General features: G+C 44.1%; 1 protein-coding gene across 1 annotated transcript in view; it reads right to left on the bottom strand.

Moving 5' to 3' along the window:
* The window catches only part of TSPAN7 (tetraspanin 7), an 85,156-nt gene extending 67,816 nt beyond the window's left edge, over nucleotides 1-17,340 (bottom strand). Inside the window, exon 1 of the mRNA XM_072345919.1 lies at nucleotides 17,167-17,340. Within this exon, the coding sequence (XP_072202020.1) occupies nucleotides 17,167-17,247 (81 nt within the window). The 5' untranslated portion in view covers nucleotides 17,248-17,340. The remainder of the gene's footprint in view (nucleotides 1-17,166) is intronic.
* Between the last annotated feature and the right edge of the window lie 1,319 nt (nucleotides 17,341-18,659).

The following is an 18,659-nucleotide window of genomic DNA, read 5'->3' on the forward strand; positions in this document are numbered from 1 at the left end:
GCATCTTCCCACAACATGAAACAAGTGCAAATATTTACACTTCAGAGTTTTCCTGTAGTTTTCATGCCAGTTTCAAAGTCAGGCAGAGAGCTCACTGTTCATTGTAATACACTTACACTGAGCTAGAGAAAAGACCAGCAACAGGCAGTGTTAAGACACTAATATTCTCTTTCCTAAACAGGTAATGAACAGTATTCTCCTCTAGCAGTGCTTGTTAGACAGACCACACAAAAGAAACCTGCCAACTCCATCTATCAAAAAGGTGACACGTGAGGTCAGAGTATTATTCTAAAGATCCTTCTGACAGTCAACTCCTAATATACATACGGGTTGTTGGAAAGGAAAGGAAAGGAAAGGAAAGGAAAGGAAAGGAAAGGAAAGGAAAGGAAAGGAAAGGAAAGGAAAGGAAAGGAAAGGAAAGGAAAGGAAAGGAAAGGAAAGGAAAGGAAAGGAAAGGAAAGGAAAGGAAAGGAAAGGAAAGGAAAGGAAAGGTAGTATATTTAGTCTCTGGAGTTAAGCTTTGGGAGGAAGGTGATGATTAAGCTAGAATTTTATGTAAAGTATACAGCCCTTATCATTATTTCTTAGGCAACTTCTCACGTCCATCAAGAACAGATTTTACACACAGTGTGCAAGCTAGTATGTGGCACAAAAGAAAGCTCTTTTCACCCCATCCAGCTCCAGATCTCCCCACTGAAGCAAGGAGAGAAAGAACTCACTCCTGAATGCTCAGGAGACACCCAACATGGCCCAAATTCATTTGTGAGCGGCCTTGCACTCCCTCCTTTCTCAGCTGGAAGGAAGGGTTGGAAGGCCACTAACAAATTAATGAGCAATTTCTCAAGAGCAGAGCTTAAGAAGGCAAGCGCAAGGGAGAGTCATCACTAAATATTTTTATCCCTTCAGGAGCTTAGGTACAAAAGCTGATGCTCTCTTCTTTGCTGTTCTCCAGAAGGTATACTGCATATCTATCATAGCTAATAGAGAATAAAAAAGCCAGAAAAGGCTCAGCTGTAACCTTCACCAAGGGTAAGTGCATCTGACCATATTGCACAGTCATGTACTCAGTGGCTCCTGGAGCATGTGAGGATAATCTATTCTTTTCTTGCCCTGAAAGACCGATCATGTAATTCCAGTTCTATCTCCACAAATGAGACCAGTGATGAAAATGCCGGGCACAGGACTGTGCCAAACATATGAGTTCTAGCTCTTACAGGAGATGGAAACTCATTGGAGTTCTTAGCCTGGTCAATTTGCAACCAAGAATAAATTCCCAGTGAGAACAGTAGTTCACCTTTCTCGTGTCAAATGTTCATTGCGAGATTCTGAATGAATCGAAAACAAATAAGTATATAAATAAAAACCCTCTCACTGACTAGATAAATTATAGAATGATTTGCTCGTCAGAAGAAATAAGTGTGTATATGAATACAAATACATATATGAATAACAACACATGGCTGAATAGCACTTCGACACCCCAGAGACCGACTCCAAACCATCTATGAGGCACCTGCACAGAAACCAGAAGTTGAAATATTTTGGAGAGTTTGAATGAGCACATCTAGACCTACACCTGCAGTACACTATGCAGCACTGTGAAGCAGTTGTACAAGTGCGCACAAAACAGCCAAATCCTCTGAAGAAGCAAAGAAGAGCAAATCTTTAATCCCGACCATGCTTCTAAGATCTAGGTGCCTCTGAACAATACTACACTGTGCTGGGAGGACAGGCTAGCTCAGATGTTGCTCAACTGTCTTTACAAAGAACAAGGGTTTCTTTACAAATTTGGATCTTTTTTAATATTAGAGTTAGCTTCTGCCAAGCTAATAGGCTAGCACAGAATTAACCTCTGAAGGTCATGCTCAGAAGTAGTGCTTTGTAGATGTTCTGCACAAAGATCACACACTTGTCTAGGATATGCCCAGGATGAAAACATTCTTAACGAAGGCCATTCTTCCTCAGGCAGAATGAGCCTTGAAATGACCTTGCTCATACCCTTCCTGGTTTGAGACCAGCCAGGTTAAAGTAAAAAGATAGGGAAAATACTGCTCAAAATGTCATTTTTGAGACAGCATTGTTAAGAAGACTCACACCATACCAAAGAAGGTCTACTGTACTCATTTGAAAAAGCAGTATCCTTCCTCACTGAGATTTGTTTTAGTGTCAAAAGGAGACAGATGCCAGTTAAGAAAGGTACTGTACAAGGCCTCAGAAAGGCTTGATCTACCAAACTGTAATCACAAGACCACATCTCCTTCAGAGTTTATCTCTTTGGAGATATTCAGAACCCACCTGGATACTTTCCTGTGCAACCAAATGTAGGGAACCTGCTTCAGCAGGGGGCTGGACTTGATCCCCAGAGTCCCTTCCAACACCTATGATTCTGTAATTCTGTTATCTGGGATCTCTCAGCCTTTGCCTGGTAACGTCACTCCTTCGCAAGCAAGCATCATCATGCACTATGCAAAGCAATCTGTAAGGCTAGTGGGTTTAGCCAAGGTAAGCCTCAGCTACCTCAGCAGAATCAAAGATTTACCTCAACAGACTGTATTTAAGATCGCTCTTTTCTCCCTGCCTCAGATACACTTACTGCTACGCAAGAAAACCAAGTCAGAGTGTGGACAATGCTGCCTTCACCACATTAAGATAAAATACCAAAACGACACTTCAAGGCAGCTGGTCCTTAACACACTCCCTTTCCTCTTTCCCCCCATGCCCACCATGGTATTTAAGCATTTTATTGAAGGAGAGAGGCTAGCAGGGAAAGCTGGTCCAAAACAGCTATGACTAATTCTGTTTTTCCTCCTGCAGCTTTTCATCAGTTACTACATTTTAGGCTATCATGTGGCACAGCACAAATGGAAGTGAGATTACATAATGGAACCGACTGCTCTCTTCTATATACTTACATTGTCACTAAGTACTTTTGATTACAGGATAAGTCAAGAAAGGGTAAAAAAAAGCAAGCACAGCAGTTTTACCCAAGCAGGGATGTAATTTCAATATTATTGATAGAGTCCAACATGAACCACACACATTAATTTTCAAGCATGCCAAGTGCTGGAATAAAGAACACCAAAAATCAGATTGCCACAATTCCAGCGCTAGCTGTGTTCCCTCCTGTAAAACATGCATGCTCAGACCGAAAACACACACGTAGGTATCACTGGCTCCTACCATTATGATCTTCCCTGTCCCGGCTTGCATGAGCCATCTGTTACTACTTAGCAGACAGTCCTACTAAACAGTAGGTTGGTACCATTTATGTGAAAAGGATGAAATAAACCGCCAACAAAAACTCCATTATGAAGTCTTGCCTAAATTACCTTAAGAGCTGCTTGTCATTTACATACTTGAAAAGTATAATTTTAACTATGCCAAATAAAGCGATAAAGGATACCAACGCAGGACCTAAGCCACAGGACAGTTTCAGTCTGTATGAGATTCCGCTCATGGAGAAGAAGTAGGAAACAGAAATGCTGGGGCTTACATAATAATTCTATGGTTTAGATAGTAATATCCAAAAATGCCATGGGATTTTTGCAAAATCCTGAATTCCCTGTAATTTGGGGGAATTCTTGTTCACCAGCCTGCACACAAAGATAAGAAAACAGCGACTGCTCTAAACTATCCTGCCCTGCTCTTAGTCCAGCAACTTCGGAATAGTAATCACAAGCAACATTAGGATATAGCTGCACTGATGGAGGAAGGGGCCCTTCTCAGAACAGAAGTAGCCTACTATACCCCCAAATCCACTCAGTTTCAACATGAATACTAGGATGAATGACCATTTCTTTCCATGAGCTGTCACTCCAACACCCACTAGCCCAAAACAACAAAATACACATTACACTGTAGATAGTGAGAGACCTTAATTTACCTCTGACATAAAACCGAATGCACTGAGCATTAATTTCTTCCCAATAGGTCTCACTGTGGGTGTGGTGAAATGCAAAGATCTATCGCACAGGCTACACAATAGGCTCTCCGTGCAAACAAACCCTGTTCTTGAAGAAGTCCCCAAACTAAACACTTCCCATGAGCAATAATGTCTGAAAGCCTTATTTTCACAACCTGCTCCGGTTTTCAGTGGCAGCTTGGGAGTTCAATTCTGTCCCTTCCAGCAGAACTCAGCCTGAGCCCAAGGACTAATGCACTTTTCCTGCACCAAGGCAGACTCCAGAGAGCTGCCGTTCTCAAGAAGATTGTACGTTGTTGCTGTCCAATTAAAATTCATCTATGAAAACTGCCAAGAAGTCTTCACAGCTGTCATAGCATCCATTTCACACGTAGATTAGAGACAAATTAGTTGAGAAGGCAGTCCAATTCCTTGGAACACTTGACAAACTCATTCAGAAAATCCATGGCAGAATACACAAATCACAAAATTTTGTACACTGGTCTTTAAGCAAAGCTTCATTTTAGCAAAATCCTTCTCCACGGATGCCCACAGGAAGATGAAATACGCAAACTAGCTTGTTCTGAGGTCAACATTTAAACTTGATCCCACTTGCCACACTTGGTACATGCCATGGAGATAACAGATCACAGACATTTGGTATGAAGAGGATAAGGACATTCTTAAGTTAGCACACCATTTCCTTCCTTTGGGGCAAGCGTGTCAGCAAACCCTTCTTACTCATCAGTCAAATCAGCTTTCAAAATAGAGATGGATGTCCATTTACAGAACTGTGCACTTCATTCCTCAAAGGAAAACATTCTTATTTTCTACACGAGGCGAAAGCAATTTTGTTCCCCATAACAGGGCTTGCCCAGTCAGTGAGGGCAGGAAGGATGCCTTGGTCGTTCTCAGCAGTGGATATCCACTGAATTGGGGGTCTAGTGCCATTCATTGGCAGCTCTCTTCCCTCTTGCAAGACCATAAGCAACTTGATATGCTCCTTGCAGTACATCGTGTATGCAACTTTAGAATAAAGTAGCATTACAGGCTGCTAATTTCATAGTTCAGAAACAGCCAACTGCTCCATGCAATTTCTTTCCACAAGCAGTATTCATTAGACTTCCCAGAAATATTTCCTGTAGCCTACAAACTACCTTAACAGCAGGGAAAATTCAATTTTTATTTCAACTTGCCATTCCTGCAATTGAAATAAAATGTCAAAGGGAGTGCTGCTATTTAGTAATGATTACAGTCAGAGGCTTAAAATAACTGATTCAAAATTGTGCCCACTTTGACTGTCAGACTGTTCCTTAGATATCTTGCTTGAGTTGCATTGTTATTTCCCTCTTAAATGAGGGTGTAACAATTATTATTTTTTACATACCTTCACTGGTAAATAAATCTGATGATTTTGTTTCCCCATTAGTAATTAACCAATGCTTCTTATGAACAGAAAAGAAAAAATGTAGGACATAGCCGTCAATGCTGTAAAAAAGTCCCCACCTTGTTAATCCATCAGGAGCAGACAGGTTCCATTTCTTCCCCAGATTTTAATACAAAGAACATTCACTCTGCCATGCCCTCTGATTCTGGTCAGAATACTTAGCATTTATTCATCTACCAGCTGACTAGTGTGTGATCTCACAGCACACTATCTCTCATCAACACGGATACAGATCAAGTATTTTGCTCTTGCATTCTTCAGTTTAGGCTTTGTTTTTATAGAAGCTGCAATATTTTACACACATTTCTACCTTCTTTGGTGTCCATTCAAGCCCTTGGAGAAGCCCACGTCTTCCTGCAGAATGACACCGTGCTGCAGAATCAAAGGGCAAGTCCAGACATACAAAGTAAAACTTTACAAGTCTTCCATCTTATCAATTAAAGGAAAAAAGAAAGAAAAGATTTATCCTGCTGTGATATCCATCACAAGAACAAGTGATAAACCCTCCCAACCTCAATCTTAATTCTACCATTAACGCTTGAGCAAAGCCACAGCAAGTCACAGGCTCTCTGCTGCAATTTATCAGTGTTGGGCAGATGGGCCTTAATATCACAAGCCCCAGTAAACTGAGAAACCACTCAGTACGTCAAAGACAAATAACCGCACGCTTTTGTCTTCTACTTCTACCCTGCTTTGTTTTAAATGAGTGATGTTCTCTCTATACAATGGCTTTGTCACTTCCAGGTCATAGTCACGAGGACAGAAGAGCAGGATGGAGAAGTCCCATACTCCCCAAAAACTACATAGATACAGCAAAACAGTTAGAGTTAGGAAAAGACCGGGTACCGGTGCCACTGCAGGTTTAAGATGACATTTACTAAGTCTATTGTGAGGCTGAAAAGAAAAAGTAACAAGAGTGACCTATGGGAACTCCAGTATCCAAGTCAGGGAAACATTCTGTTTCACCATACCTGAATATTACACATAAGAGAATTTAAGATAAACAATCAACTAACTTCATAAGACAATCCGCTCACCAGTTTTAAGCAAAGAAAGATGACTGCAAGATATTTTATACATTTCATATGGACAAGGTTCAGTATACCGACATGCGGTCATCAACCTCATCTGACTTAATACTTCTTAAAATGCCATTTCACATCATACGCTTTTGCTTACCAGTACTGCTTGAGTATATAGAGTAAATAAACATTCAGAAAAGCTAACATTACTGACATGTGAACTCTGGCTTGGGTGTATAACTGGCTTGGTGAGGTATGGTACCGAAAGAAAAACTGTTTAACTTTTTCTCATTGATGAGATGGTTCTTTTTTTTTATATAGCATTACTAGCTTGAATGTAACTAGAAGATTCAGAATATAATATCAAAATTCTTGATATCCTTCAGATGGAGAGGTCTGCCATCTTAGGTCTTCAATATATTCAACAGTGCTGGAAAAACTAGGAAGACATTTTGGTCTAACACTTCGCATGAAACTGCAAAGCTCAGCATTTCATGAAACTAAAAGGATAAATCAGCTCAGTGGTTGTGGCTCGGTTATGTCCTTGTTCATGTGGGGATTGCAGTACTCTAGCAAGAAGCCCAGCTCCTTACTGTAACACTGGATATCCTTCAGGGTGCAGGGTGAATCCCTTCTGGTCCTGGCAATCTGAGGTCAGTGACTGAGGGAGGAGGGAATACTTTAAATCTGATACTTCTGTTAAAAAATAGCTATGGAGCAGCATGCTCATATTTCGGTAAAACAGGGACCGAGTTTGTTTTAAGCTCAAGAGCATACGTCTCTCTAAGTACTGTAGATATGCAGTACCAGCTCGTAGAAACTAAGGTAACTTTTTTGTACCCTTTTGGACAATTTCACCAGCTGGAAATTCTCTCCCCCACAGATGTATCTATTTTAAGGACAACTATGTTTCACAGAAGAAAGCAAGGAGCTGTTGTCTACAAAACACAAAACTCCTGGATGTGGGAGGTTTTATTTTTGTTGCTAGTTTCAGTTAAAAAAAAAACAACACCCTGACTGTGGGATGCATTGCTCTGTTTATGATCGTGCTCCATCACACCACTCCTCTAGACAGCAAGCAGCTGGGCTATGGCAAGGACTGCTTTATCCCACTGCCAAACACACGCATGGGGGCCTGAAGCACAGAGCTTCCATCAAAAGAGGGGTGGCCAGCAGGGACAGGGAGGTGATTATCCCTCTCTATTCTGCCCTCATGAGGCCCCATCTGGAGTATTGTGTCCAGGTCTGGGGCCCCCAATACAAGAAAGGGAGTTGTTGGAGAGGGTCCAGAGGATGGCCACTAAGATGATCAGAGGGCTGGAGCACTTTCCCTACAAAGACAGGCTGAGGGACCTGGGCTTGTTCAGCCTGAAGAAGGCTTTGGGGTGGCCTCACTTCAGTCTGTCAGTACCTAAAGGGAGCCTGTAAACAGGAGGGGAGTCAACTCTTTACAAGGGTAGATAATGGCAGGACAAGGGGGGAATATGTTTAAGTTGAAGGAGGGAAGGTTGGATGTCAGAGGGAAGTTCTTTACTATGAGAGTGGTGAGGCATTGGCACAGCTGCCCAGAGAGGTTGTGGATGCCCCATCCCTGGGGGTGTTCAAGGCCAGGTTGGATGGCACCCTGGGCAGCCTGGTCTAGTATTAAATGTGAAGGTTGGTGGCCCTGCATATGGGGAGGGTAGGAGCTTCATTATCCACGAGGTCCCTTTAAACCAGAGCCATTCTGTGATTCTACACTGGAAAGATACACAACAAAAGCATTGCCTTGAAGCAACAAACAAGAAAAGAAATAAAGCAAGAATATTTTTCCCTAAGAAAGTGTTTTTGTAGAAGCCTGTAGGCAAAGAAGTCAGTTATACCATCCTACCCAAACACAGAGCTGCACAAAGACATTTTACACTGTCTGTTATAGGACACAGGGGAGTGGCTTTAAACTAAGATAGGAGATTTAGGTTAGATATTAAGGGAGAATTTTTTGCCCAGAGGTTGGTGAGGCACTGGCACAGCTGCCCATAGAAGCTGTGGTGCCCCATCCCTGGAGGCGCTCCAGGCCAGGTTGGATGGGGCCCTGGGCAGCCTGAGCTGGTGGGGGGCAGCCCTGACCACAGCTGGGGTTGGTGCTGGATGATCTTCAAGGTCCCTTCGAATCTAAGCCATTCAGTGATTCATGATTCTATGATCACACACACACAGCAAATGCTCACCTCTCACTGCTTCCTTCAGAGAGGCCATGAGCTGCCTCGATCTCACCAGCCACAACAAAAATAAACTAGCAATGCCATCCCTGCAAAACATGTTTTTTTCTTGAAAGGTGTGACCTTCTGCCACTTCTTCCTGATCCAATCACTCTCTATTGCTCCTGGTTTTATGAGAACAGGCAGCAAGGAATAAACTTGGGCTTGGCCTCACTGTTACAGGAAGCAATACTGAACCACTCTGCTAGCTAGCTCCCAATGTCCCCAGATCTTGATTCCTTCTTTCAGAGTCTTTAAACTGCATTTGTCTATAAATAAAAACTGAAGTTTGAAGGTGAAACACAGTCTGTAAGCTTTTCCAGGATAAGGAAGATGGACTTAAGCTTCTAAGTTGTTCTGCTCACGTAATTTAACTCAGCAACTTTCCCCTAAGTATACATGAAAATCAGTCCCAAATAATATGCAGTCTCAACAGTGGCTAGCAAATGCAAATTGTGACTGCTTCAACTGACTTAAAAACACAGCTGCAGAAGAATGCTCTGATGAAATTCAAATACAGTATCACAGAACGTCCCAAGTTGGAAGGGACCCATAAAGGATCAGAGTCCAACTCCTGAGTATCAATGAACTGTAAACCGAGAGGAGGTTAAAAAAAAATCTAAACATAAAATAATATCGTAAATGGTATGGGTAAATGTAACCACACTGCAATCAATGCATGTCAGAGCAGAAGGCACTTCAACCAGCTTGGAGCAGCTGAAGCAGCAGAAATGACCGCTGCACTGAGATGCAGAAATCAGACCCAGCTACAACTTATGAAGGCTAACATACTGGTATTTTGGTTACTTGTTTGTTTTCAAAGGGAAACAGAAGCAACATGTACTTAATCATGTTATCATTCCAAGCCTAATTAGAGCAATTTAGATATTAAGTACTATTGAAGTGAAGAGCATACAAGAGGATTGAGATCATATCTTTTCTTTTGTAACTGCTTGTCTAGAAAGTGCCCAGAGGATTCAGTTTCTCCACAACCAATGACTTTCAGGTCAGGACTTTCACCTGCTGTTTCAGGTCCCAGGCCCAGCCACAACTTGAAACCAACACACTCCATACATCACCAAAAGGGAGGGCCTTGGTTCCGCCTGGTTGGACTGACTCAACACATCCCGTGACAACAGATGATGCTATAAACTGGCTTAAGTTTAACACCAGGGTCCAAAGAAGAACGTCAACATTATCTGGCATATTCCAGAACTTGTTCCTTTAAAAGCTTTGCAGTTTTTAGGTCTTTCTCAAACTGGTTCCATCCCTAAGAAGACAACCTCCACCCAAGTTTTCAGTTCTGATGCAGCCCCCACTTACTTCTTTTTACAATCACACGAAGTTGACTGTTTTGTCACATTTTATTGCAAAAATTGCTGAAAGAGATTTTCTAAACACTTCAAAGTCACTGCCAGACAAAGCAACCCACAAGAAACTGCCCAAATTATATTCAAGCCCCAGGTGATCATCAGGAGGCTTTCTGGACTTACAAGTTGGAGGGAAATGTAAACATTCTTCTTACTGTGATACTCAGAGGGTTTCAACCCATCCAGCCCTCTCATTTCCCTCTGCTGCACCATACACTCATGCTTTAGGCCAGCTCCAGAGATCCAGAGACTTTTACAGATTAAGGCCATCACCTCATCATTCACGCCACCACTTTTCCTTTGCAAACAACAAAAAGTACATATTTCACCCTGATCCAACCATATCCAAACCCAACTCTTGCTTTGCTCAAAGCTCCCAAAGAGTAACTCCCAGAAGGAAATGACAAGAAGACATGACTGCAGCCTTCTGCCCAGCCCAAGCTTCTTGTGGTGCACCTGCTCTTTTTAAGGTTTTTAGCACTCTCCCCAAAACAATACGTATGGAAAAAATAAATAAATAAATAAAAATAATAATAATTAAAAAAGAACATCTGGAAAACATCTTGCAAAATACAGCATGGAAATGATGGCAAAATTAATATTAACAGCATATTAACAGCATCACCTGCATTCCTTTATCACAGCTCCTGAAAGCCCCCTGGCCTGCTTCCTCAGCTCAATGCTATGAAATAACAGTACCCAACAAGACCCAAGCATGCCATGCTTCACAGTTTGCTTCAGAGGCCCTTCAGAACACAAGACATTTAAATGCTTCCCTCTCATAACCCAGAACTGCTACAAAGGCACTGCGCAGAACATGCAAGCCATCTGCCTGCTCAAGTGAGAGAAAGCTGAAATGGGAAACAGGGCTGCTCCATAGACAGGAAGGGTCTATTCTCTAGGAGACTATTACATGCTAATTAATAGTGATGAGCCTAAAGAAATGGCACTATGCAAATAAAAATGGCTTCACTGTAACTGTTACCTGCTCTCAATCATCACCTCTATAGTCATCCTTCTAAACAGTTGACGTCTGCACTGGAGAGAGGCTAACAGGATTTTCACCTGCAGGCATGGTGGATGCTGAATGCATTCAGCATTATGCTAAAGCTAGCATCACTGTAACAAATTGCATTGGACTTAAAAGCATGTGAAAGATCAAAGGAGATACTTCTACAAGAGTGTAAGTTTGTAGGATATGCATGCATACACAAGCTTTCCAGATATTCATCTATTAACTCATTTGCACATAAATTTATAGGATAGTTGCAACACCAGAGGAAACGATAAAAATCCAGAGATGGAGACAACTAATGGTACCATGTAATCTAATTTACCTTCCTGGCAACACAAGGAATTGACAAATAGTCACATAATGAAAGATCAAATCAGACTCTTGGATCCATTTTAAATTCCCTAGGTTTATCTACAGTAATTGTCTCCATTTCCTTGATAAGAGGGGCTACCAGGAGCCAACATCCAAGAAAAAGGATATGACTGTTTTCTTGAACAAGAAGTACTAACAAGACCTCCTGAGCACTCTTCCTAGAATTTTCACTGGCATTATTTAGACCACGCAGCAGTTTGCTGAGAGCAGAAGTGAACACTAAGCAGCAGTGATCACTACACAGACAGCACTGCCGCACACCACCTGTGAAAGATCAAGGTCTTCTACCACAGCTTGGTTACAAATCCAGCCTACACCTTCCCCAAAGCAATTCAAGCTGAGCACTATCTCTCTCCATCAGTCCAAGGTGATTTTTTATGCAAAAAATTACCATCTCCAAGCTAGAGAAGTGTCCTTGATACAAACTCCAAGATCAAGGTGTAGGAAGTACCTCATCGAGACATCATCTGAGTTACACAGATAGCAAGGTAAGAAGAAGCATTTGGTCAACAGTAAAACCAATTACACCCCTAAATGAGGCTTTTCTACAATGCTAATTGTAACAAAACATGAATAGAATGGAACATAACTCCTCTGGAAAAGGCTCAAGGGAGGCCTTTCTCTACAACCGCCCAAAAGGAGGCTGTGGCGAAGTGGAAGTCAGCCTCTTCTCCCAGGTAACAGCGATAGGACAAGAGGGAACAACCTCAAGTTGGGTATTAGCAAAATTTTCTTCTCAGAAAGAGTGGTGCTGCAGTGGCACAGGCTGCCCAGGGAGGTGGTGCAGTCACCATCCCTGGAGGTGTTCAAGAGCCGTGTGGATGTTGACTGAGGGACGTGGGCAGTGGGCATGGTGTGATGGGCTGCTGGTTGGACTAGGTAATCTTAGTCATCCTTCCAACCTCAATGATTCTATGACATCAGCAATGCAAAAGCTATACAGTTTTGCCAATAAGTCTGCTCCAAAATACACAAGTCAACTACAGCTGGAATTTGCTGCCAAGAAGGAGAAAGACATTAGGTCTGCATGATATCTGAAGCCTGCAGACACAACAAGGCAGCTTCAGCCCCCACCCCCAGTCCTCATCCAAGCACACTGGAGGCCAGACGACAACTACCACAGAGCCCACATCTAAGTCACTTTATCTACTCTGTTCTCTTCCCTTAGAATTGACATGTTCACAGGCAGGACTGCAATTAAGGTGGTTTTTTTTAATACCATAGCTTCAATGAAAACAAAAAAATCCCACTCAAAAGCAAAGCCCAGCTGGGTGAGTAACACAGGAGGAAATTTAGAAAGCCGAATCTGGAGCTATGTTTCTGAACACCCTCTATCCTCTTTCTTTTTAAATCCAGTCATTCATTTAGCCAACAGAAAGCACCTTGGGCAGTGCTCACAACACCATTATCTTTAATCTTTCACGTATGTCATTATGAGAACAGAAGGGGAAACAACTGACCTAAGGAGGAAAGGCTTGAGGTTTGTGCCCAAACAATGGAGAACTTCAAATCCATCAAGTCGGGGATAATGTGCACTTTTGAAAGCGAGATCTTTCCGGATTTCAAATAACTGAATGCAAACAATGAAATTTCCTTCCAAAAGTACAGTAATGACGACTTTGCAGTCAACAGAACCACCAAACGACACAACAGTCCAAACCACGTGGGATAGCTAAAACATTTCCCAGAATAGTTCCTTCACAACTGCTAAGAGCTATTAAACAGCTATTAGAAAGTAAATAAACAAACATAAAAAAGATATAAGCATGAAGGGAGGGATTTAAAACACCAGACATACGTAGAGACCAATTCAGAAGCACAGAAAAGAAGTTCTGGGGAGAAAAAAAAGGCAATTCCAATAAACCAGTTGGACGTCCATAGTGAAGATGACTAATGCTATTGGTAATGCAAAGGGATTCACAAAGTTAATCTCAAATTGTAACTCACAGTTTGAACCGCTGTATTTCAAGATGGGCCAGCAATTCAGCCATAAATTCGCATTACAGAGCAGGCCACCACACCTGATCTTTGTCTCAGGCATTTCCCAAGAACTGTCGCTGTAGGCTCCCAAAACCAGATGTGAATGCCACCTCCTCCATACCGAGGTCATGGCAGCAACACCAAGAGAAGCCACAGAAGCTGACATGGGGCAGGCAGGATGGCCGCCAGCTGCTGCCAGCCCCCAGCTGCCACCCTCCTTTTCTGCAAGCCCGCAAGAGGATGGAAAACCAGGGCTGTTATTCCAAGAGAAGCCCACACACCCCAGTCCTCACAATACTGAGCATGTTTTATGTCCCAGAGCCACATTTTGACTGAGCAACCCTGAGGCAAACAGAGGAACTGCCTGCAAGGAAGGCTGATGATATGAAAATGGGTGATTCCAGTGGGTAATTTTAAAATTACAGCACTGGTTACCCCTCCTGTCACGCATTACAGCCATCCTGTCACCTACCAAGCTCCACAGGAACATACAAGAATGCACAGGGCCATTTCCCAATCAGTGAAGACTTGGAAAACAACTGCTATTATAAATAAGTATCTCAAGACTCAATTCTATGACATTTCAAAGGACAAACCAAGTTCTAAGAACCTAATTCGGTATTGCAAACATTAATCTTGGTCAGTGATCTGCCTTGCAAAACACCTGAAACTCTACTAATATGCTGTTACTGCGTTAACTAACCTCAAGAATCCCCCATGCTAGCAGAACAGCATGACCAAAGCACTCATTCTAGTGCCAAGTGTCTCATAGGACCTAAAATCAGAGCTAACCACTTTGCTCTGGGGTCTGTTTGGGACAACAGTAACATTTGTATAGAAGATGAAAGCCAATTTCTGCAGCCCTCTGACTTTAGGGCCAGCAGACTTGCCCCTGTTACTCCCCCTGAAAACACACCAAGGCAGGCAGTTAACTTGGTAACAGAATACATTTCAAAGCCCTTACACTGACAAAAACTAAGAATACATACATCTTAAGACGTCAAAAGACCTGGATAAATAAAAGGCTTAAACATTTCACCCCCGTATAGGAAACGCACTTTGAATTCCAATCCAAAACTCGCCTTCTCTTAAAAATAAGGCAGGTGATACTTCAGATTGCCAGGTAAGCAATTTATGATACCCCAAAGGGAAAAAAAGAAAAGAAAAAAGAAAAAGCTAACAACCCAGCAGCATTTTTACTGCCTTTTTTAATCTACTGGCTCCAAACCAGATACATTCAGTGCAGTATTCTGATTAGAAAAAAAAAAAACACGGCTGTTGAATTTTTATTACTATGTCCCTTAAGGACTAAAAGCGGTAACCCCAGGCATTAATGTGCACCGTGAATAACGATACATACAAGCACATAAAAAGCTTGTTATCTCTGTTTATGGAATTCTTCTACCATGTTGATACATTTATGGATAGAAGTAGGGAAACACGGTGCGGGAGAGAAGAGAAAGCCATCAAAGTAACAAATACTGTTAAATAAAACCTATTTGGGAAGGAACGAGCTATGCAGTACAAAATGCGAATAAGCCATGTCTCTTCATTACCACGCTGATGCTCCTATGTAGTCAGTGGAGCCTTGTCTCATAGTTATACTAAAAGCCTTCAGCCACATTTATCTCACCCACTGACAGAAAACACAGTTCAGATGTAACCTTGAGAAATTATCACTCGTGATAGGAACAATCTGCATACACAGGTTTTCTTCTTTTATAATCAGTGCAAACAGAGAGAGGTCCTTTTCCACGCTCTGAAGCAGCTCACTGGAAGCTCCTTCTCACCTTGTCCTTTATGGCAATAGGTGCAGCTTGCTCCAGTTTATACTAAAGGCTTGATTCAAACCCAGAAAAAGGCCAGAATACATAAACTAGTTTTTGTTGTTCTCCTACCCTGAAAGAAGGAACAAATGACAATGATTTAGAGCCTGCTGTCAGCCACCCTGCCTGTTCACCAACCCCTCTGCTGACTTCTCCCACTAAGATCTGCCCGGGTTTCCCTAGGTTGGTGCCCTGGGGAAACAGATGCAACGTAGAGCATGATGGAAAAATAAAATCACTTCTCTTTTGGATTCTGTCTCCAGCTGTTTATATTCCTCCTTCAGCCTCAAGGAAGGGAACACACAGACATACACCAGCAGCTGCTAGGCTTTATGTGCCCAGAGGAGCTGTGCCCTTGGAAAAGACTGGGTCACACAGGAACAGCCTGTTTGGAGGAAAAGGGTTTGCATCCGAGCATCCCACCACTGCGAGGGCCCGGGCCAGAGCTCAGCTCTGCTTCTTGCCCTGAGAGGTCCCAGCTGCCAACCTGGCCTTCCATCAGCACAGCCTGAAGCATAAAGCCCTCGTCCAGCTGCTTGGCTCTTTTTTAGTGAGATCACCGCTCATGAAATGTGCTAGCTCAACGGGCATGCTGATGGAAGCCCTGTGTTTGGTCAGGATGTAACAGATAACTGCGGTCACTTTCACAAAGACCTCATGTGAAAAGACACCATGAATTCAACGGCGTTCCTGCAGGGGTTTCTCATGGATCAGCTGAGAACAGAGCACAGGGAGGGGAAAATCCTTCCACTGAGTTACGTGCATGAACTTCACAGCCTACCTCCTCAAGACTGGCACGAAGGAGTCACTCATCAACATGAAACCAGCAGAGGATACTGGCTCCCTGTCCATCTCAAACAGACCCACTGTGGGTGCCACCACTGTTGTTAAAATAAGGAGGGTGGGCATGTTTAATGCATGTGGGTCACAGCCAGGGTCCTGCTGGGAGCAGAATGGCTTTTGTTTTCTGGTTTTCACCTGGAAAAGCCTAAGAAGTCGAACGGGAAGAGTCACACCTTGATGATAAAGATATAAAGTATGACTGCGATGAATAAGCAAGGCTTTGTTCAGAATACGATTTTAAGCAGAATAATGAAAATCAGTTACTCTTATTTCACAGCCACTTCTCCCAGCATAAAGCCATTACAACGATCAAACACAATCAGCTTTCCTCAGTAGCCGGTGACAAATTCGCTTCAGCGTATCGCATCAATGATGCGCAGATTACGGTCTTTAATAGTACACAGTGGGGCCATTATCCCGTGCTGTCACCGCACACCATTAAAAGGTCTTTAATCTCCAGATTGCTGCCACAATATGCTGCTGATGTCAGTGATCTGCTGAGTAACAGGCCAGGACAACGAGGCTATCTCCAGCCTCTGGGGCCGCCTGCAAATCCAGGCTCTCCGGCACTCAATCGCTGCCACTCAATTAATGTATCTGGGTCAGAAAAACGGTTTGCGGGAGCCGCGTTACGAAACGCTCCCTTCACACCGGCGGACAGCAGAGCCCAGGAAACCCCCCCACTGCCTGCGAGCATCGCCCAGCGCTGCCCGCAGAACCGGGCCGGGGGGGGTACGCGGCTCCCCGGGGGGCGTTGGGGCTGCGGCAGGCTCGGTTCCATCCCTCCTCAGCCCGCTCCAGGCAACTTTACCCCGCGGTGGAGAAGCAAAAAATACACGCATATATATATATATGCATATATATAGGCGTCTATGTGTCTATATACGCGTGCATGCATACGTGTGGCGTGTATGTATATATATGTGTATCTACACATATAGAATACGTGTGTATATATCTGTGTTTACACACGTAGACATCTGTATACACGGACGTACGCCCACCCGCGCCCCCCCACACCCCCCCGTCGCCACGCACGGCGGTGTCAGCCCCGCGGAGCCCCGCGCACAGCCCTCCCCGGACTCCCGGCACCGGCCACGCCGTCGGGCAGGTGGGGGTCGCGGGGGTGACCCGCGGAGGGCGGCTGACTCACCCAGAAGACGAAGGAGTAGATGATGAGGAGGGTTTTCAGACACGTTATCACGGGTTTGGTCTCCATTCTCCTCGATGCCATAATACTGAGCTCCCGGCTGCAGGCTGGGCGCGGGAGGGAGGCGGGCGGGAGGCGGGGAGGCGGGCGGGAGGCGGGGGGAGCGGGAGGTGAGCTCAGCTCTCGGCTCGCCCCGCCGCGCGGCTCACCGCGCCGCCTGCTGCCGCCCCCGGACCGCCGCCGGCACACTGAGACCGCCAGGGGGCGCCAGGACGCGGGGAGGCCGCTACGGGCCCGCTCGGCGGCGGTACTCCTGTGCCGGCTGTGCTTGGGGTGTGACTGTCCCGAATAGCTTTCGGAGGTTGGGGCGAGGGGGGGGTCAGCCTCTTGTCCCAGGTTGCTAGTGATAGAACGTGAGGTAGTAGCCTCACGTTCTAGAGAGGTTCAGGTTGGATATTGGGAGCAGTTTCTCCTCAGGAAGAGCAGTGCTGCAGCGGCACAGGCTGCCCAGGGAGGTGGTGCAGTCACCGTCCCTGGAGGTGTTCCAGAGCCATGTGGATGTGGCACTGAGGGACATGGGCAGTGGGCATGGGGGGGGTGGGCTGCTGGTTGGATTGCATGATCTTAGAGGTCTTTTCCAACCTTAATGACTCTGTGATTCTGAGAGCAGAAGCCATCTCCTGCATGCCTTTGAGATCCAGAGCCCATCTCCATCCCAGTCAGAGACCAGAGCCCTCAGGAGAGAACCTGCCTCTAATTACTGTCACAGCAGCCATCAGCACACTGCAGCACCCAACAAGAGTGGGCAGCTGAGAAATAGCCATGTTAGCTGAGGCGAAGAATGGAACTCCCTGTCAGGGTGGTGCTCCAAACTATACCTTTTGCTTCATTAAAACCAAATCAAGGTCAACCCGCGCAGCATGTCCTCAGGCTACTAAATCAATGTAGTTCATGCAGCTGACATACCAAGGCAATAAACCAGGCTTTGCCATTCAAAGGGCAATGTTTAGAAGCAGAGAGAACAAAAAAAAAACCAAAAAAATGATCCCTGAACAAGCCCTTTCAATATGCAGAAGCTTTGTGAGGAAGAATGCCACAACACATTCCTCTGGGTCTGACTTATGATTTTAAGGGTTGGTTATTTTAATGGATAGCCCACTGTTTCCAGAAACAATGAAGGCGTTTAAAGGGATGCTCGGAGGGGGAACGTACTGCGGGAGCTACTGTTTTGTGAGGCATTCACCACTTTTGTGGAAAATTCATATGACGGATGCATAAATCTTTATTGACTTGGCCATTAAAATGTAAATAAGTGCAGTAACTGCAAAAAAATTACGTTGACACTAACAGCAGTTATAAATATTCACTGTACAAAAATTGCTGTGAGATTTTTGACAGAAAATAGCCAAACAAGAGCAAAAGAAACTTATCTTCCTGCCCCTCACACATGGGCTTTGGAAATGATAAACGCTGCTGTTCCAGGCTGGGGCTGGAAC

Source organism: Excalfactoria chinensis, chromosome 1 (genome assembly GCF_039878825.1).
Source record: "Excalfactoria chinensis isolate bCotChi1 chromosome 1, bCotChi1.hap2, whole genome shotgun sequence".
Classification (NCBI taxonomy): domain Eukaryota; kingdom Metazoa; phylum Chordata; class Aves; order Galliformes; family Phasianidae; genus Excalfactoria; species Excalfactoria chinensis.